This window comes from Phyllobates terribilis, unplaced genomic scaffold, assembly GCF_046119375.1.
Source record: "Phyllobates terribilis strain yellow unplaced genomic scaffold, ASM4611937v1 Scaffold_3__8_contigs__length_932513732, whole genome shotgun sequence".
NCBI lineage: Eukaryota > Metazoa > Chordata > Amphibia > Anura > Dendrobatidae > Phyllobates > Phyllobates terribilis.
This window is the reverse complement of record NW_027362763.1, coordinates 848,190,032-848,211,704: the sequence shown is the minus strand read 5'-3', so window position 1 is coordinate 848,211,704 and position 21,673 is coordinate 848,190,032. Positions and strand designations below refer to the sequence as shown.

General features: G+C 41.5%; 1 protein-coding gene across 3 annotated transcripts in view; it reads left to right on the top strand.

Annotated features, from left to right (window-relative positions):
- The window catches only part of ATL2 (atlastin GTPase 2), a 64,996-nt gene that overhangs the window by 26,457 nt on the left and 16,866 nt on the right, over nt 1-21,673 (top strand). For 2 of the 3 annotated variants that reach the window (XM_073672524.1, XM_073672525.1), the window contains exons 2-3: nt 18,739-18,992; nt 21,046-21,180. In XM_073672524.1, the coding sequence (XP_073528625.1) occupies nt 18,739-18,992; nt 21,046-21,180 (389 nt within the window). Of the gene's footprint in view, nt 1-15,783; nt 15,948-18,738; nt 18,993-21,045; nt 21,181-21,673 lie in introns of those variants that run through there. The other variant, XM_073672526.1, reaches the window with a different exon arrangement.

Here is a 21,673-nt window from a genome sequence, read left to right as displayed (position 1 = left end):
TACGTTTTCTATGGGATTACGGTCTGTAGACTGGCTAGGCCACTCCATGACCTTACTGTGCTCCTTTTTTTGTTGCCTTGGCTGTATGTTTTGGGTCATTGTCTTGCTGGAAGACCCAGCCACGACCCATCTTCAATGCTCTTGCTGAGGGAAGGAGGTGGTTGGCTAAAATCTCACGATACATGACCCCATCCATCTTCCCTTCAGTACGGTGCAGTCGTCATGTCCCCTTTGCAGAAAAGCACCCCCAAAGTATAATGCTTCCCCACCATGCTTCACGGTTGGGATGATGTTCTTAGGGTTGTACTTGTCCTTCCTCCAAACACGGCGAGTTGAGTTAATGCCAAAGAACTCAATTTTTGTCTCATCTGACCACAGCACCTTCTTCCAATAACTCACAGAATCATCCAGGTGTTCATTAGCAAACTTCAGACGGGCCTGCACATGTGCCTTCTTGAGCAGGGGACCTTGCGGGTGCTGCAGGATTTTAAACCTTTAAGGCGTAATGTGTTACCAATGGTTTTCTTGGTGACTGTGGTCCCAGCTGCCTGGAGATCATTAACAAGTTCCCCCTGTGTAGTTTTAGGCTGATCTCTCATGATCAAGGATACCCCACGAGGTGAGATTTTGCATGATGCCCCAGATCGATGTCGATTGGCAGTCATTTTGTATTTCTTCCATTTTCTTATTATTTCACCAACAGTTGTCTCCTTCTCACCCAGTGTCTTCCTTATGGTTTTGTAGCCCATTCCAGCTTTGTGCAGGTCTATGATCTTGTCCCTGACATCCTTAGGGTATGTGCACACGATGCAGAAATGCTCAGGATTTTTTCCTGAGCGTTTCTGCATCTCTCTGGCAGGAAAAAACGCATGCGGATTGTACATGCGGTTTCCTGCCAGGGACATGCGGAAATGAAGCGGTCTTCACTTTCATTTCCGCATGCGGGTTGACAAGCGCTTCCCAAGCGATTTTAGCATCACTTGGAAAGTGCTTGTCAACTTCACACTATATAAATCCATGCAACCGGCATGGATTTATATAGTGTGTGAATGTTAAAAAATAAAAAATAAATCTATACTTTACCCTCTGATGGCCCCGGTGTCCTGCTTCATCGGTCCCGGCTGCCGGCAGTGAAGACTTTAGGACCTTCCGACGTCAGCGTCACGTGACCCGTCACATGACTCTGACGTCAGCGAAGGTCCTTCATTCAACCGCGAAGTGCCCGGGAAGCCAGGAGGACGCTGCGCGGGCCGTCAGAAGGTGAGAATATATATATTTTTTATTTTATTCTTTTTTTTTAATGGTACCTGGGTCTGGATGATAGTCCTCTCATCTACACCCGGGTACCATCCGCACATTAGACCGCATGAAAAGCGCATCAACATATACAGTGATGCGGATTCCATGCGGTCTAATGCAAGTCAGTGGCGGCAAAAGAGCAGCGTTTCCGCAAAATTAATTGACATGCTGCGGATTTTTGACCGCAGCGTTTACGCTGCGGAAAAATCCGCATCATGGGCACAGCACATGCGGATTTCCATTGGGGAACATTGCTGCCCTTCTACCATGCGTTTTTCATGCGTTTCCGCAACTGCAAAAACGCCGCGGAAACGCATGAAAAACGCATCGTGTGAACTCAGCCTTAGAAAGCTCTTTGGTCTTGCACATGTTGTAGAGGTTAGAGTCTGACTGAGTCTGTGGACAGGAGTCTTTATACAGGTGACTGTAAGACAGCTGTCTTTAATTCAGGTAATTGGTTGATTAGGAGCGTCTAACTGTAGGAGCCAGAACTCATAATGATTTGTAAGGGATCAAATACTTATTTCTCACTACAAAATGTAAAAAAAAAATATCTAATTTATACAATGCGATTTTTTTTATTTATTTTTTTTTAATAGATATTCTCTCTTTCACTGTTAAAATTAACCTACCCTTAAAATTATAGACTGTTCATGTCTTTGTCAGTGGGCAAACTTGCAAAAACAGCAAGGGATCCAATACTTTTTTTCACCCACTGTAGGTGTAACATTCAGTATAACAGTGGGGTGATTGTATTCTGGATCTGTAGGTCCCCACTGTACCTCATCATCCTTCTGACTTCCATTGCATTGACCCCCTAGAAGCTTTGCCTCTGCTGGAGAAAACGGCCCCTGAAATGATGTACAAAGTACTTGGGGCATAGTGCTGAAGACTACAAGACCTGGATAAGTAGTGCCAAGTTTCGGTGCAGGAATTGCCAAGACTATCTTGGTGATCTAAGGTAGAGCAGTTTGTTCATCTACCGTGTATAGCAGTACCATCTATTTCCATTATAAATCAACTAAATTGGTTTGGTAACTTTAAATAACTTTTAAAGTGGGCATTTTATCTTCCATCATTAGGGCTTGTTCACATGCTGCGCTTCTGCAGCATTTTTTTTTCGTGTGTTTTTTGCAGAGGCAAAAGTGGCAGCAAAGTAAATTTGATTTCTGAAATATCATGTACATGCTGCTTATTTTTTCCTTCCAGATTAGAACAATTATTAAGTAGTTGTCATTTTTTTTGTTTTCAGATCTGCAGAATGTGAATTCTCTCAGGATTTCTCACCAATTAACATTATTTTGAAAAAAATAAATGCATATAAACGCATGTATTTTGCGTACCGGTTTTCCTGCCAACACTCTCTTGTTGTGCACAGACCCTTATTGGCAGTTCTCTTACCTCTTACAGACTTGTGGAGCTTGGAGGCGCCAGCAGTTTATTCTGCTATTTGCTGATGCAAGGGAGCGTCAAATCCCTATGGACCTCACCATGTCTATTTCTAACTAGCAAATCCAGTTGGCGCTCCCATCATTTAGGCAATGTGCACGTTAGCTGCTGACAATACAGTATAAGGCCTCATTCAGACAATGGTTTTTTTTTTTTCTTTCATATGCGATAAAATCTGTTTGCATTTCATCAGGGTTTGGTCAGTGTCTGTTTTTTCCATCAGTCATTTTTTACATCTGGGAAAAAAAAACCCGCGAAGCTTCTCCTATGTTACAATGCATATAATACACAGACGGCACATGATGCCATCCTTTTGTCTGAATGAGGCCTAAGCTATTTAGATGAGATTTTTACAATCTCATTTGCAGATTATGAGAATAGATCTGCAGCATGGTTAATGTTGTGTGGCATTTATCACAGTTTTTATCCTTTACCTTTTTAAAGAGTGAAATTTTCCTGCTAATAATATATCAGGGTTTGCAGTAGAATTTTCTGCTGGATGTCTTCAGCGTATACACACAGACAATCTGAGGCTTCAGGCTGATTTACGAGATTGCATTTAGTATAAACAGAAGTGTTACATCTGAGCTCATAAATGCCAATATTACTCAAGAGCAGACTATTCAATCAATGAAAAATTTACTGATAAGATAAAACTGGATTGGCGCAAGGACGGCGCTAATAATCGGTGAGTACATCTTGGTGCTGATTAGTTTGGGCTTGTATCCAAAGTACACTTACACTTACTGTTTGCAATAGCCAGGTAATAAAAGTTGGTTGCAAAAGTGAAGAAAATCTTCATATCAGGCCTAATTGAGTCAAATATCGCTTTTTTTAAAAACCTAGAAATTTTCCTCCAGATTTACTTTAAAGGGGTAGTCCAAAATTAATTTTAATCCTAAATGTCTATTAGTCAGAATCTAATCTTTTGACAGTGACAGTGCGCTCTTTCACCAGCTCAGATCATAGTAACAAGCTTGCAGGAGAGTCTGCGATCTGAGAATACCAAGCTCCCGCAAGTGACGTCACTGACTGTGTGCTCTCTCTATCTCCTTACTTCTGATCTGAGCACGTGAGAGCGCACTGCATATTGCACAGTGAAAAGAATCTACTGAGCATGCGTTGGAGTTGACAACTAATACATGCTCAGTAGAGCAGGGACTAGCCGACCCCTGAAACTGAGGTCACTGACTCTTCTTTTCAGAGGATATAGTTTTAATCAAAATATTAGAAAATAGATTTGATTATTACATTAGTGGTTAAATGCTATAAGTATGGTCCAGTACACATGCAAACTAATTATGCATGGCTGATATTCTAATGTATATACATCATATAAAATAAAAATAGTATGCTATAGATTTTTCTTGAGTGTTATTGGGGGAGGGGGGTGTTTAAGCTTGTTTTGAATGGAAAAAAAATGGAGCCTTGGAAGATGACAACTGTATTGTATTTTATCTTAACAATAATATATAATGATACCATGTAACATTGAATATCACTGCTGTGCTGACCTTTCTTTGTAAAAACATTATTGTGCTATTTTCTTAATAAATAAATGATTTAAAAAAAAAAAGTGATATTAGTTAGACTTTAAATAGGTGGTCTGAAACACAAATTGATTTTAATCCTAAATGCCTATAGTGATTTATAGTTAAGTTTGTTTTTGTTTTTTTTTGTTTTGTTTTTTTTTTATCAGTGACGGTGGAAGCTGCTAACAGTTGATGTGTGTTGTAACCACTGATCTGATATTGATGACATTCATGTTGATGACCTTCCCTTAGGGGTTATGCAAGGCCTATCCTAACGGCATTTGGATTTTGTAGAGCTTCATTTTTATCTAATGATTAAGATGACGACGTCTTTTCTTGTTTTTCTCTATGGTCTCTTTATTCTAAAAAAAAATAAAAACTGCAATGTCTCAAAGAGCCACCAAATCACATTTATTACAAGTGTGTGACAAGTCTAACATGATGTTTTTCAGTACATGTACTTGGAAAGGAGTTACTGCAGTTTTTCTGTGTGGATTTACTGCCAGACATTTAATCAGAAATTTCAGCAAAAGCCGTGGGGATGAGGTTTTACCAAATCGTATCCAGATGCTGCGGAGTTTTTCAGATTGGGGATTGATGCTTCTTGTCTATTTCATTGTGTACAGTGACGTCTTCAGTGCTGCAGATTATTATATTTTTTTTTTGCATATTTGCAGCAAAATCTGCAGCTAGATATGTGACCGACCTCCCATGTTTTCGCCTACATATTCTTTTCAAAGTCTGTGTGAAGAGTGACAGGTATCTGACGCTCACGGATTTATGTCCTTAACATTTCTATATGCTTTGTATGCTCTGATCTGGACTGAAGAATGTGTTGTCTACTGCGGAGAATGAAGGATATTTTAGTTATGTCATGCTAATCATTAAAGGGGTCGTCTAGGGAAAAGAGAGGTTCCCCAGTGGCTTGGAGCTGTAAAAGAGTAAAAAACAAGTGCTCTTTGCCTACCGGCACCCATCTGGATCTAAGGGAGGCCGCTCAGTGTTCTACGCTGACTCCAGAAAAAGATGTCACCATTTCACAAGGAGCAGGACCACTGTGGCCTGTGATTGGCTGCAGTGGTCAAGTGACTTGAGCAGTACATCATCAGATGTTTTTCTGATTACATGCTGCTCAAATCACCCGACCTCTGCAGCCAATCACAGGCTACAGTAGGCATGCTCCTTGTGAAACGGTGGCATCTCCTTTTCCTGTGTAGAGCACAAAGTACCCTGTATCAGATCCAATTCTGTGTCGCCTGGAGGAGTAGGACTTATTTTTTTATTCTTTTACATCTCTAAGCCACTAGAGAACTTTTTGACCAGACAATCACTCTTAGGCCACATTCACACGTTCCGTATTTGGTCAGTATTTTACATCCGTAAGCCAAAATCATATAATAGAAACACATCACCACTTCTGCATTTTTTGCCCATTCTCTACCAAGTGTGCACCTGCTGGGAAATATGGTGAATGCTGTCAGTCAATGTAGGTTGTAGCTGGGATTATAAAAACAGCACATCTGTCTTATCCATCGTATAAAACATTATGCCATAAATATGCCAGATGGGGCAACCCTCTTACATGGTCGAGTCTCCATTAAGGAAATCTGTCTGTGCAATGTATTTTATCTTATAAAATGTGTGCCATATTTCACCGTGGATCTACTTCAGAATCCGCTTTAAAATCCATGCCAAAGTCTGTGTGAACACACCCTTAGGAAGGTACAGAACATGAGTTATATAGGTCTATGCCATTCCTAGCCATACAGCAGATATTAATCACTGGCAATGTTATACTGTGTTGGCCATTGACAGAAATAGGGCAGAGTAGTAAGAGAACTATGAATTGTTCCATTGTGTTCAGTCATTATTGATTGCTATCCCTATAAAGTTCAGTAGGGAACTTGTACTGCATGGAGATGTAATGCAGGGACGTGCGTCTCTGGAGGAATATACTCTGACTTCTGCAGATTAATCACTGCCTATCTGCTGCTCTCCATAGGGAGATTAAGTGCTCCTAGCTAGTGCTTAACTACTGGCACAGTATTATAGCCAGAGACGATGATTAAAAGCTTGTGTTTTGGGTTGTTAATTATTGGTAAAGATTGTTGTAGGTCTCCATGTAGAAGTCACTGACCAGGTCTCAGCATGTCCTGTTACATCAGGGAAGGCATAGGACCGTGTCATCACGTATGGCAAGTATACAGAGCTAGAATATAACAAAGAGCAGTTAGGCCAAGGCTAGGTAAAATTATTTCAAGGGCTATTCCCATCTCTAGGTGAAATGGTTAAGGCTGCAGTCGGTCAGCAGACTCTGATTGGCTACAGTCTTTGCGTGACACAACAATGTCAGGTGATCACTGGGTGAATATCTGTTCTTATTTTAAATTGGGAAACCCCTTTCAAAGTGGATCGTTCACTATATTTTACACGTTGAATGCCATTGTGGCTGCTGAGTGGGACATTTTTTATTTTTTTGTTCTTTTTAAATGTATCCTCTCCGCTGCAGAGTCAATCACATGCAGGCAACAACATACTGGTGGGTGCCTGCTGCCCCCTTCCAGGTGCCTGCTGGTCTCTGTATCTGAGCTACACTGGTGGCATCTGGACAATGACATGACCATAATAGCCAATCACTGGCTGCAGTGGTCACCAGTGATTGGCTGCAGTGGTCACTCTTCTGCTCAAGACTAAGGCTTCTTTGGGTTGAATCTTTCATAGCGACTGCTCTTGTTCTTAACCCCGTGCATGCCTTTTACAGATGGAAGCTCTGGTGTTTCTCGTTATTACATGAATGCTTGACCCGCTGGTAGGCGGGCAGCGCTCCTGAAGTATATTACACATGCCTTCATTGCAGATTATCACAGTCCACGGCTGGATACTGCCGCTTTTGTTTTTTCCAGTCCTAATTAAATGCCGCTGCTCACTTAATTATCAATCCACTTAAATTGTGCATAGCATCCGTGAACGACGTTGCGCTGGGAGGTTTTTTTTTCTTTAATCCTTCTAGCCGCATTAATCCCTCTGATTGTAATGCCTTGTGAGCCTTTTGTTCTTGCTTGTAACATCCAATCTCACATACTTCTCTGTAAACCATCCCCACACATCTACTGTTTCCCCCCGGTGTATAATGTTACGTATGGTACAATGATCTATTGATCATTTATAATGGAGAGGATTGTGATGCTCATTCTATGCCCAGAGTAGCCATGTGGCTGCAGAAGAGGCTTATTCTACACCTTCTCTCATGGTAATTACAGCAGTTCAGTCTGTGGCTTTCTGGCCCCCTAAAAATTGCCATATGTCATGTTGTCTGATGAAAAGGAACTTGTGTGTTTGTCGGCCCTTGTTCAGACAGAGCAGGTAGCGCTCCAAGCCTGATGAGCAGTTTAGCTTTGTGCTGATGCCGGTCAGTAGTAACGCCACACACACGCTACCTTCTACAACTTGTACTACTACAACAGACGTTCAATCCAGGTCAGTGTCACATTGTGACGTCACTGTGTTATGGCTCCATTAAAAAACATATATCTAATCATAAAGACGGGGCCTCATTAGGCTACTTAGAGATAGTAGTATAAGGGCCTGTGCACATATTGCAGATTTGCGGGGGGGGGTTTTCTGCGCAGATTTGTTACAAAACCTGAAAGCTTTCCTGATGCCATCCAAGTGAATGAGAATCTGAGAATCCTGAAGTCTAATGCACATGTTGCTTATTTTTGACTTTCAGATTTGGTGCAGATTTATATCTGTAGCATGTCAATTCTTTCACCGTTGTTGCTGCAGATTTATGTTCACGCGTTGCTTTTTTTTTTTTTTTTTTTTTTGCTGCTGCTGTTTTCAGGATGCCAACGTTCAGCTTTGCTTCCACTATAAGAACATGAACAATGCAACGTGTTGGGCCACCAATGCAAGACATATGTGAAACCATAAAAGCTTTTTGGAAAAAAGGGTAATTTGGTCAAGTTGTTCAGTGGAAAAAGATTGTGTGTGTGTGTGTTGAATTGGTCGGGAATAGTTTACAGTGCATTTTGTAGGTAAGGTACGACTTACTTTCACACTTTGGTCAGCCCTTGAGTTGGTCAGGTATTGTTCAATTTCACACCTTGTTCAGCCAATGTTTACTTTAGCACATATCACTAATTTAATTAAACTGTACTAATCGGAATAGCCAGTCTCAGATGAAGACACCAAGACATTTTGGTTTAAACTTGAGAAAATCACAAAAATAAATGGGGTTCACATCCTTCTCTATCTGCTTTCTTTCACTAAAAACGCAGCAAAGACTGATGGCAACTTTTTTTCTGATTTTTTTTTTTTTTTTTTTTTGCATTTACCCATTGCTTTCTATAGGTATAAAAACGCTGAATGAATGGGTATGCTGCAGTTTTCAAAAAAGCAGTAGTTTTCCAATTCAGTCAGGAAAAAAAAAACAAATGTGTGTGCATGAGATTTCTGATATCTTATAGCTTTTGCTGCTATTGTAAAAACACAGAAGAATAGTAAAATAAGCTACGTGTCTGCCAAACATAACCATACCTACAAATATGACACATGGTCAAAGTATATAGACTGTAACATTTATTAATACTTTAAAATAAAGGAAGAAAGATAAAATAGAAGGAAAGAAAATGCCCAAATAGACTGACACACAGGTGTCAGTATGTGCTAAACATAAATTACAATGCAATGGGTAACATTACAGAATGAAGTATTTCTGCATCAAAGGTAACACACTAAATCAGCTTATATTATATAGGGGCCTATGGTACCAACTATATTAGGAGTCCGTAATATTAATCAAATAGAATGCCGTATCAAAACATCATAAATAAAGTGCATAGTACAATCACATGAGAATTTTAATATGCATCCAACATGATTATAGTGAACGAAATGGTAATATTAAAGTGCTAGTATACCTAATGCAAAATAATAGATGTACTCCTAAAAGTGAAGCCACCACTATACATATCATATGTCAAAATTAGCACACACATGCAGAGATATGGAGGATGAAAGTAATGAGCACATACCAATCCTGAATGTCGGCAGGAGATCGCATGTTATGCCGAAAGGCTTTCACGAGGATACAGTGGGTATGGAAAGTATTCAGACCCCTTTACATTGCAGCAATTTAGTAAATTGTAAAAAGTTCATTTTTTTTTTCTCATTAAAGTAGACTCTGCACCGCATCTTGACTGAAACAAAACAGAAATGAAGAAATTTTTGCAAATTTATTAAAAAAGAAAAACTGAAATATCACATGGTCATAAGTATTCAGACCCTTTGCTCAGTATTGAGTAGAAGCATCCTTTTCACCTAGTACAGCCATGAGTCTTCTTGGGAATGATGCAACAAGTTTTTCACACCTGGATTTTGGGATCCTCTGACATTCTTCCTTGTAGATCCTCTCCAGTTCCGTCAGGTTGGTGTACAGCCATTTTCAGGTCTCTCCATTGATGCTCAATTGGGTTTAGGTCAGGACTCTGGCCAGGCCAGTCAAGAATGGTCACAGAGTTGTTCTGAAGCCACTCCTTTGTTATTTTAGCTATGTGCTTAGGGTCATTGTCTTGTTGGAAGGTGAACCTTCGGCCAAGTCTGAGGTCCAGAGCATTCTGGAAGAGGTTTTCATCCAGGATATATCTGTACTTGGCCGCATTCATGTTTCCTTCAATTGCAACCAGTAATCCTGTCTCTGCAGCTGAAAAACATCCCCATAGTATGATGCTGCCACCACCATGTTTCACTGTTGGGATTGTATTGGGCAGGTGATGAGCAGTGCCTGGTTTTCTCCACACATACCACTTAGAAATATCACCAAAAAGTTCTATCTTCGTCTCATCAGACCAGAGAATCTTATTTCTCATAGCCTGGGAGTCCTTCATGTGTTTTTTGAGCAAACTCTATGCGGGCTTTCATATGTCTTGCGCTGAGGAGAAGCTTCCGTCGGCCCACTCTGCCATAAAGGCCTGACTGGTGGAAGACTGCAGTGATAGTTGACTTTGTGGAACTTTCTCCCATCTCCCTACTGCATCTCTGGAGCTCAGCCACAGTGATCTTGGGGTTCTTCTTTACCTCTCTCACCAAGGCTCTTCTCCCACGATTGCTCAGTTCTAGGAAGACTTCTGGTGGTCCCAAACTTCTTCCATTTAAGGATTATGGAGGCCACTGTGCTCTTAGGAACCTTGAGTAATGCAGAAATTCTTTTGTAACCTTGGCCAGATCTGTGCCTTGCCACAATTCTGTCTCTGAGCTCCTTGGGCAGTTCCTTTGAGCTGATGATTCTCGTTAGGTCTGACATGCACTGTGAGCTGTGAGGTCTTATATAGACAGGTGTGTGCCTTTCCAAATCAAGTCCTATCAGTTTAATTAAACACAGCTGGACTCCAATGAAGGAGTGGAACCATCTCAAAGAGGATCACAAGGAAATGAACAGCATGTGACTTAAATATGAGTGTCTGAGCAAAGGGTCTGAATACTTATGACCATGTGATATTTCAGTTCTTTTTTTAATAAATTTGTAAAAATTTCTACATTTGTTTTTTTTTTCAGTCAAGATGGGGTTCAGAGTGTACTTTGAGAAAAAAAATGAACTTTTTAGAATTTACCAAATGGCTGCAATGAAACAAAGAGTGAAAAATGTAAAGGGGTCTGAATACTTTCCGTACCCAATCCAGGGGCCAATCCAGGTCCGCTGCATATTGTGCTCAGCTGTGTAATGTCTCCGCCATGCATGGCATTGCCGGGGTCACGATCACCAGGGCGGCCGCGTCTCCTAAGAGGGTGGCCACCCCGGGGGAGTGATGTCGGCGTGTGTGTCAGGCTGGGACGCAGGGAGGCGCATGGTAATAAATTTTAATAAAAATTAATCAAGAGATTGACCAGAAAATGGGAGCCATGAAAACTACATCTTACTGTATAAGCTCTCATACAGCTCCATTGGCGAAAATTTTTTAAATACATGGCTCTCACGATAAAGCAACATGAAAACAAATCTTTTTTTTTTCCCCAAGCAGTATATTTATTGTGCCAATTAGGGATGATTGAGTATGCCTCATTACACCTTTCAGCGAGCAAGCTTGTGTGCTCGCCGAGCATTTTGGCATTCTCTACGTTTCATTCATTGTTCGCCAGGCAATCTGCATGTGTTACAGCTGTCTAACAGCCATAACACTTGCAGGCGCTGCGACAATGAATGAAACTCCAAAATACTCGGTGAGCACATGAGCGTGCTCGTCGAAAGAGTTAATGAGGCATACTTGATCATCACTAGTGCAAATGTAATAAAACCTAAACTAGAAATTTAGTATTGCCATAAATGGACTTACCCACAGAAAGTTTGCACCTTATTTGTACAGCACAATGAATAAGGGAAAACTTTAAAGCCTGAAAAAAAAACAAAAAAAAACAGAATTGCTGTTTTTTGTTTTTTTGTTTCTTGCCATAACGAGATAAGTGTTAATGGGCTTGCCAACTACTAGGACAACCCCTTCTTGATCTAATTGCCAATTACACTGTTCTACCTATTTTCAAATATTGTCAGGTTCAGTTATGAAATGAGCCATTTCTTAATCATTTTGACCCCCTGAATTCAAATCTGACACTGACCATTTTATAGCTGGCTCTTGTTTCTATGGTATCAAGGAGATTTCTTTTTATTGCTACTTGTAATTAATGCACAAAAGTTTCAGTACTTTGAAACATTTGTTTTTGCAAATATAAAGATGCAGAATGTTTTGTCAACCTTCTAATATTTAGTTAAACTTGGCAACTAGTCAAATAACTAAAACATATCTAAACACTATTGTGAATTATAAATAGAAATTGCGCTACAAAATTTGGTCCTCATTCAGTGACTGTGTAATCTTCAGTAATCTGCAAGCATTGATGGATTCCATTCTCCTTTATCTCTTCTCAATACCTGCAATATATTGGCGAAATCTCACTGTGCTCACTGCAGTGGAAAAAAAGTCTAGATGCGAGTGTAAGAATTTAATCTTTAAGGACATGTTACAGTACATATGTTAAACTCTGGTCCGCAAAGTGCGTAGATTTGGCCCATGACGCTGGTCGGGTTCTCCGCCTGGCATGGCCAGTCCACCATTGCACTTTCAACTGTATCGACATCCTGGATACCCAGCTGATGCTGCCTCTCTCATCTTTCTCCCTCTGTGTCTTGCGTCTCAGTGCAGTAGGCACGATTACGTCGTTACAACGTGCCCACTGTGCCGAGCAGTGCAGAAGATGCCATAAAGAGCCAGGAGCCGCGGGGGAACTGGGTGAGGTGAGTTGTGTTTTTTTGTTTGTTTGTTTGTTTGTTTTTATGTGAATCACATTATACTGTATGGAGGACTATGTGGGGCCCATTATACTGTATGGAGGACTATGTGGGGCCCATTATACTGTATGGAGGACTATGTGGGGCCCATTATACTGTATGGAGGACTATGTGGGGCCCATTATACTGTATGGAGGACTATGTGGGGCCCATTATACTGTATGGAGGACTATGTGGGGCCCATTATACTGTATGGAGGACTATGTGGGGCCCATTATACTGTATGGAGGACTATGTGGGGCCCATTATACTGTATGGAGGACTATGTGGGGCCCATTATACTGTATGGAGGACTATGTGGGGCCCATTATACTGTATGGAGGACTATGTGGGGCCCATTATACTGTATGGAGGACTATGTGGGGCCCATTATACTGTATGGAGGACTATGTGGGGCCCATTATACTGTATGGAGGACTATGTGGGGCCCATTATACTGTATGGAGGACTATGTGGGGCCCATTATACTGTATGGAGGACTATGTGGGGCCCATTATACTGTATGGAGGACTATGTGGGGCCCATTATACTGTATGGAGGACTATGTGGGGCCCATTATACTGTATGGAGGACTATGTGGGGCCCATTATACTGTATGGAGGACTATGTGGGGCCCATTATACTGTATGGAGGACTATGTGGGGCCCATTATACTGTATGGAGGACTATGTGGGGCCCATTATACTGTATGGAGGACTATGTGGGGCCCATTATACTGTATGGACGGCAGTGTGACTATTACAGTTGGGGAATCCCACTGTGATGGAGTCATCATACTTTGCCGGGTAATGGTGGGGGAGGAGAACATTAAAATCATCATAGTGTGTGTGTGGAGGGTACTGTGGGGGTATCTTACTGTTTGCATCCTAATTTATTATCTGTATTATTCAAGGTTTTTTATCCTTTGTTATTACATATCTAAATTAGGCCATTGGGCCATATGCTTTTTACTGCTCTTACGTAACATATTATATTATTCCAATATTTTATTCTTAGATCTATTAATTTAAAATGTGCTTTGTTCTTGGTACAACCCCATTTGTTTGTTTCCAAATGAAAAGGTTCATCATTGTTTGATAAGGAAAAACTTGCTCAATTTTAGACATTTTTATTAAATATCAAGGTTGGCCCGCGACTTTGTCCAAGCTTTTAAATTTTGGCCTTGTATTTGAGTTTGACGTCCCTGTATTACAGCCAAGATCCTTATGTTTTGAGGAGATTTTCCATCAACTCTTCCTAGTTATCTGCTCTCAAGTTTCCCAAAAAATGAGTTACCACTAATGCGAATGCTACCCATGCAGCCTTTTCCTTGTCCTGCAACAAACGGAGAAACTCCTCATCTTGAAGAAGCTTTGAATCTGAGGTCCAAGAAAGACTCCTTCCTTTATCTTTGCTTCACTCAACCTTGGAAATTTATCACTGACATACTTGAATGCTTTTGCATTTTTATCCATTGCCTTTACGAAGTTCTTCATTGGACACAACTTAATATGCAATGGTGGTAACAAAATCTTATGTGGGTCAACAAGTGCTGGATGGAGGACATTTTTACTCCCTGGCTGAAATGAATGTCGACGAGGCCAGCCTCTTTTATTGTAGTGAAAGCAACAGTACTTTGTGTATCCATCCTGGAGACCAAGTAAGAGGGCAACCACCTTTAAGTCACGACAGAGGGCACACAAATGTTGGTCATAGTTCAGGCACCTCAGCAGCTGTTTCATGTGGTCATAGGTTTCTTTCACGGTGTCTGCATAACCAACTGGAATTGAAGGTAGCGCATTGCCATTATGCAGTAGGATGGCTTTTAGGCTTGTTTTGGACAAATTGATGAAGAGGCTCCATATATCTGGATTATGACTTATCTTCAGAGCTTCCTTTTAAACTGTTGACGATGTTGCATGCCACAAGATCGCCCTCGATGAAGAAGTATTGAACAAGATCTTTATCATGGTTGCGTAATAAAGAAATCCAAACGTCTCCCGCTAGAAGATTCCACTGCTGTAGCCTGGAACCTAAGGGCCGATCCAAGATTATCCAAGATACAAGATTGTTCAGTTCACTTTGTGTTATGACGTGTGGTTCAGTTGAAGTTACTGACAGAGTCTGGATCGTGAGAGGAAGATGCTTTGACACCACGTGCCCTCTTCTTCCTCACTTGACTCGACTGAAAAGGTTTCTGGTGCTTTTGGAACCGGTACTACTTCTGTATGTGGTACTGGGCGTATTGCAGATGAAATGTTTTGATACTGTAAAGTTCACTTATTTGTCCTTGGAACTCCTTTCCATGCAGAAATAGTAATTGGTAGTGTGGTCGGTTGGCTCTCCCCAGATCATTGGGTCTACAAAAGGCATAGATTGCTTCTTCCCATGCAACCACTGGGTTAGATGTGATGCCCAACTCTTGTCCTGATCTGTTCTGCAGCCAAAATACAGGTTGTAGGCTTTCCTTATCATGGTAATCAAGTTTTGCCTTTGTGATGCAAAAGTGACTTCTCCACATATGTAGCAAAAACTATCCGCTTTGTTAAAGCAAGATCAAGGCATATCTGAAAAAACGTATAGAAACCTGTCAATATGCTAAGAAACTAACTAAGAAATCCTAAAACTGCATACCTTACATTGGGAGCATTTATAAAAGTAGGTGATGCAACTGTAATTAAAATTCCGTCATTGGAGCTGAGTTGGTGTTTTTTGATTGGTCACCCTAAGATAGAATACTGAAGACTAAATAGATGAAGTAATAGACAAGCTGCGAACAATGCAATAATGATGATGAAATAGACACAATTTTTCTATAATGCTGCATGAAAGGTGTCATAAGTAATTACAACCTTCTCTGCATCTTGAAAATTACAGCCAATCAGCAAATTTAAGCCTCATATTCGTTTTCAGCACCACAAAATTAGTTGACTTCTTAACTTTTTTTTTGCCTGTGAGCCAATTTGGCTGTAGAACAGTGTTATCAGTGCTGTTTGTAATGTGTGAGCTCGGCTCCTAACATGAGGCGAGACGTTTAAGTCTTCCTTTCCTTTTGATATTGTGAAATGCAGCTTTTATCAGTTATTACATTTGGGCTTTATTAGTTCACCTTATCGTAAGTATTGAAGGTTTAGTGTGGACTTTTACCTAGTAGATTTCTCATGCACGTGAAGGTCGCAAATTCGTTTTACAAGTCAAAGTATGTGGGCTTCTTCATCCCGGACAAGTGCAGAACACTGATTTATTTTTTGTGAAAGACTCAACTGGTTATGACTGTTCTTCAATGGGAAATGCATGCTTGGAGTGCGTGTATCTTGGATGTAAATATGGACTGATGAAAGCTGGGGGTAAGTTATGGGTATGAGGGGAGCCAGACCCTGCCCAAAATCTGATAGTGGGAATACATAGGACATTTCTGCGCTAATGTCCGGTTTGAGACCTTCTCTCCTTGGTCTTCAGATTCCCATTCTGCCAAGCCAAGCGTGCCTGGTTATGGGACAGTAGTCTGGTTTAATACGTCTAAATATCTGCCTTTTGTCGTGCATTTCACCCCTTTAAATCTAAAAATTGCAAAGAGGAAGGTATTTTGTGCTGTCGGGATTGTTTCAATTTAGGACTTTAGAAACACAGAGAAGACTGATGAACACATCTACTACTGTTATATAGTACTATTATATAGAGACTCTTTTTTTGAATTGTGGAATATTGGATATTAGGCTTTAGCAGATGAAAATGCTGGAGAATGATTGATTTCTGGTTCATGCAGCATGGAATTGAATGTTCTTAAGTCTCATGAGAAACATCTGGATCAACTTTAAAATGCAAAGGCGTGGGTTTTTTTGGGGGGGAGGGGTGGGTAACATGCTTTACAGTGGTTGCAGCATTGGACCTGGGCCGTATCTTATTCCCCACCCTCTACTGCTCACACCCCTTTTTTTTAAGCGGATGTAACTTGATAGAAAGGAAGTAGCCTACCATTTTCTATTAAAGGGAATCTGTCACATGGCTTTTGCTACCCCATCTGAGAGCAGCATAATGTAAGGGTAGAGACCCTGATTCCAGTGATGTCACTTGCTGGGCGGCTTCCTGCAGATTTATTAAAATTCCTGTTTTATTTGCTGCAGATCTAGCAGCTCTCTGAATGCTGAGCTCTGTATAACCCCGCCCACACCACTGATTGGCAGCTTTATGCCCATGTACAGTGTACATCGCTGCCAATCGGTGGTGGCGGGGTTATACATAGCTCATGAATATGGAGGACTACCTGGCAGCAGGTTTATCAGTCCTCTATTGATGTTCTGCTGATAAAACAGTGATCTATAGCCAAAATTTATGACCGTGATTGGTGCACTGATGGGCAGAGATGTACCAAATTTATTATGTGTCTTGGTACTAAGATCGGCATGTAAAATAACCAGTCCTGCTGATTGTGGCGCCTCCGCTGCCCAGATGGCTCAGTACTTTTCATACCTCTCACAATAGGTCTTGTATTTATGAGGCTGTATGTCCTGCCGTTCGCTGGTGGTAAATGAGGGTAAAATTGGGTTAACAGTACAGGGGCAGGGAAATCTGCTCTATTTTTGCTCTGTTCTTTGGTTCTCCGTCCTAATCAAATTGGCTCTTTGCATATTGTCAAAGCTGCATATCCCAGCGGAATCTAAAGTCTTAAGCGTAACTCGCTGCTATTTCTGGCTGCTCTCTAAAAGATGGAAATAGGACTGTGAAAGCGCTGCTGCTCAGGAGGAGACGTATATACGGCTCAGCCAGCTTCACAGGATCTTATTGTAAAGGATTCCTGATCTCATTCAGAAACCACGCTGTAATGTTAAAATCCACTGACCTGGTACAATGCGGAAATGGTGGTTCTCTATACAAATCCAATACGGAAATAGTGGTTCTCCATATTGGTACAATGCGGAAATAGTGGCACTCTATGGGCACTGACGTGGCACAATGTGTAAATAGTGATTCTATATGGGCACATTGCGGAAATGGGGGCCCTCTGTATGGGCACAGTGTAGAAATGGTGGCCCACGGTACGGGAACTGCCACTGCAGCCACACGAGCTGGTGCGTATGTCACATATTGTGTTCTAAAGTAATGAATCTGTGTAATCTGCAGGAAGTCTGAGTGAATATACAGTATCTCATATTCTATTGGTGGTAACAGATTCCTGGGTCTGAGGGCATACGCATTCATTATTGCTAACCTAAAGTAACATCAAGGGATGGCTGATGCTGTTAGTGCTGGGTCTAAAGATCACTGATGAGAGAAGTGAGGCCCTCATTATAACACAGTTCTTGGGGTTTAAAGGGGTTTCATACTTTTAATAACACAATATATTTAAAGGGGTGTTGTCAAATCAACTCCTCTCCAGGTATGTAACTACTGCGCACTCGTGTCTGGTGGCCGAGCTCCATGGAAACAAGCTGTACATTATGTAAGATGAAAGCTGTCATTGCAGGAGAATGACAGAAGATAGAAAAAGCAAGTCAATTGCAAACTTGCCTGTTATCATGCTGCCTAACTAATTAAAGCAATTTAAGAGCTTGATGATACCCCTTTAATTAAGCACAGTCCCTGGTTGTAGTTTGTGATGTGTGCTGATTATATTATGTGTGCTGTCCCCTATATACATTTATCTCTATGAATGTCTCATGGGCTTGTATTTGGATCAATTTTTAGGGACTGATTTGTAATAAATAACTTAAATAGTGGTGATTGCTCGGTATATGAGCGCTTGACTTGTTATGAGCCACATTACTTAATCCTGGCTCCTCTTTCTCTCTAGCATTTCCAGTCTATTTCTGAAGCCGGAGGATCGGCATCTAGTTTACAGGGTGGCCGAGTTTTGGCTCCAGCACAGGAGTCGGTTTACGTGACATGCCGCTCTCTGCTGACTTTCTTGCCCGGTTCTATTAATACACCTGTATACACATCTGGCTGCTTTGTCTCCAGCGCTGTCTGTGATGAGTAATATTCCTTTAGTAGGTGTTTGTAGATCAGTGTATTTCAGGAATGGTGCTACGTCACACAAGCTCCTGCTGTCCTCACATACACAACTTGCTGCGTGTCTTATCGCCTTACCTGTAATCACCAGATCGGAAATTCGTACTTTTCTTGTTCTCTTCCTTCCAGATGAAGATCCTGTAGAAGAAATCCAGCTGAATTCTGAGAGCGATGCTGAGGTGATGGACAAACCTCACCCCATCCAGATTGTCCTGGCCCATGAAGATGACCATAACTTTGAGCTTGATGAAAAGGCCCTGGAGAGCATCCTCATGCAGGATCACATACGGGATCTGAACGTTGTCGTTGTGTCTGTAGCTGGTGCTTTTCGTAAAGGGAAATCTTTCTTACTTGATTTTATGCTGCGGTTTATGTACAGTCAGGTAAGAATGATGTTCTGTTCAACATTACTGTCAATACCATTAACATTATAATAAAGCATAATATCACAGTGCAATACCAGAAGCTACGTCTCTCTTTAACTAGCGGCTTATTTTAGCCTTGCCTTCAAAACAACTTATAGAGGGGAATAATGGAGACTGAGCAATTCAGAAAGTAAGGAAATAATATAGTAAAAGTCCGTTCACATTCCCTTTTATGTCTCCAAACGCTTATACAGCTCTAAAACTGCACATATAGATGGAATTTGCCCTCCCCGGATACATCACCGGTCTCCGGCATGGTACCTGTCTGTTTACCAGCCGCGGTGGTGACTTTACGACTTCACTTCACCGCTGCAGCCAAAGGCTGATTTGAGTATCCGACGCTGTCTATCTCATCAGAGCTGCTGATCTTAGTGATTGGCTGCAGCGGTGACATGCACTGTAGTCATGACGTCACCACTGCTACTAGTAAGCAAAGACCAGAGCAGTGGACAAGCAGCACTAGACCAGGGGAGAGTGAGGTCTTTTAGAGGTATGGGGAAATAGGTGGATTGTGGGGAAAACTCCTTTTTAAAGGGAACGCGTCATCTCCAGAAATCATGGCTCCCGTCACTGAGCAGCGATGCCAGTAGCACGGCATGTCTCCACTGCTGCCACTTACTGCAGCACCCATGCACCAGACTTTTAGCAGACTGGGAGGACTACCAGACATTCGCTATTGATCAATCATGGACAGAAGAGGTGATGTGCATGGGCTCAGATCACCTGCCTGATCTCCACGTTTTCACTCCCCTTTTTCTAGTGTGACTTATATTGAGCTGGAGATGTTGTCCTTTTTACTGGTTATTCAGTGATTGGACCCCTGTTCAAATGGGTTATTAAAATGTATTTTCTACATATCCTTACACCCTAACCACTTTTGCATTTAGCTTTTTTTCGCAATTCCCTACACTTTTCCCTATCTAGCTAATCCCTAAATGCGTTTTTTTTTTTTTATACTTCATTTCCTGTGAAACGTTTGAGAAGACACTCAAACAGGACGTCATGGAAGGCTGCACGCACTTCCCCGCAGTGTCCATAGCCCCACCCAAGAAGAAGTTGTCCTCGGGACAGCGCTGCAGTTACTTACTACAGTTACTTGCATCACCACCTTCTGAAGAAGTTCTGGATCCTGGGTGATAACACTGGGAAATGTGAGTGCAGCGCCCACACTCTGCTTCTATCGCTTCTGTGATAGAATACAACTCTCAGGGAGCAGATATAGAAGCAGTGAGTGAGAGCTGTGCCGCCCCACAGCTTCTAGCACCTCTTCAAAACGTCCTCAGGGGATGGTGCTGGTGTTAGAAGAAGGAAGTATCAGGTCCCCCTGCTGACTATTTGTTTGAGGGTGGTGCTAAAAGATGTGGGACGGCACTGGTGTTACTTTGTTTCTATCTCCGCCCCCTGACGACATCTCACATTTCACAGTTAGGCGTTGCAGCGGAGACAGAAGCAGAGTGCCGGCGCTGTGCTCACATCTGCCACAGCGTCAGTCCCGCAGGGTCCAGGGTGTCTTCACATGGAGTGGCGATGCAAGAAACTAGTAAGTAACTGCAGTGCTGTGACGTCCTGTTCCAGGAGGGGCGATGGACGCTGTGAGGAGTGAGTGCAGCCCCAGCCTCCTGTGCAGTCAATGTTTGAGACGTCTTTTACACGAAATGTCACAGGTAGTGCCCTAAAAAACACATTTAGAGATTGGGTATATGGGGAGAAGTGTAGGGTATTATATAATAAAGCTAATTACAAAAGTGGTTTGCGTGTGAGGATAATATTTAGAAAGGCCATTGATAGTCTGTTTTTTTTCCATCCACTGTAACCCACGTGGCCTTTTTTAGATAGTTTTTGCCCATCATCTTGCTATTTAATGAGTACTGGGGGTTTATTAAACCTTTTATCTTCCATTTATTAAACTCCAAATGTCTCCTTTCGCTTTTCAATCGGAACTTCTGGATTGCAATCACCTAAATCCTTTCTAGTAACTTAATGGCACCTTTCTTTTTTTCCATCTTTCCAGAACTATACAAATTGGGTTGGTGGCAGCCATGAGCCATTGACAGGTTTCACGTGGCGGGGGGGTTGTGAGCGGGAGACCACTGGCATCCAGATTTGGAGTGAAGTTTTTATTATTGAGAAACCTGATGGAACAAAGGTAATTATTAAAAAAAAAAAAGGCCTTGTTTTGTATTTTTAATGTTTTCCTTATGACACCCTCGCTTCTGTTACCAGATTTCTGGAAAAGGTCAACATCCGATATCTACCCTCCTACTAGTAATTGTTCTCTGCTCATGGAGGCAGGAAATGCTAATCTGTTACTGACCGAGAAACACTCTGTCCTTCATCCATATTAAAGTGACCACTGTAATCTGACATGAAGTGTGGAAACCAGCTCATGACATGGAAACCTTCACCGTGCACATTATTATATGAACGAGCTGCCATTCATCAGTCATTGCAAGATGATTTCTCAAAGAATTTTATTGTGGCATTTTATATTGATTTATCCTTAGGATACATCATCAATATCAGTCCGATGGGGGTATGTTGGCCAACATCTATTAGGTCAGGCTTCAGCCATATTTAAAGGGAATCTGTAAGGTCAGATAACGCTATTAATCTGCTGATGACGGGTTAAGCTGCAGGAA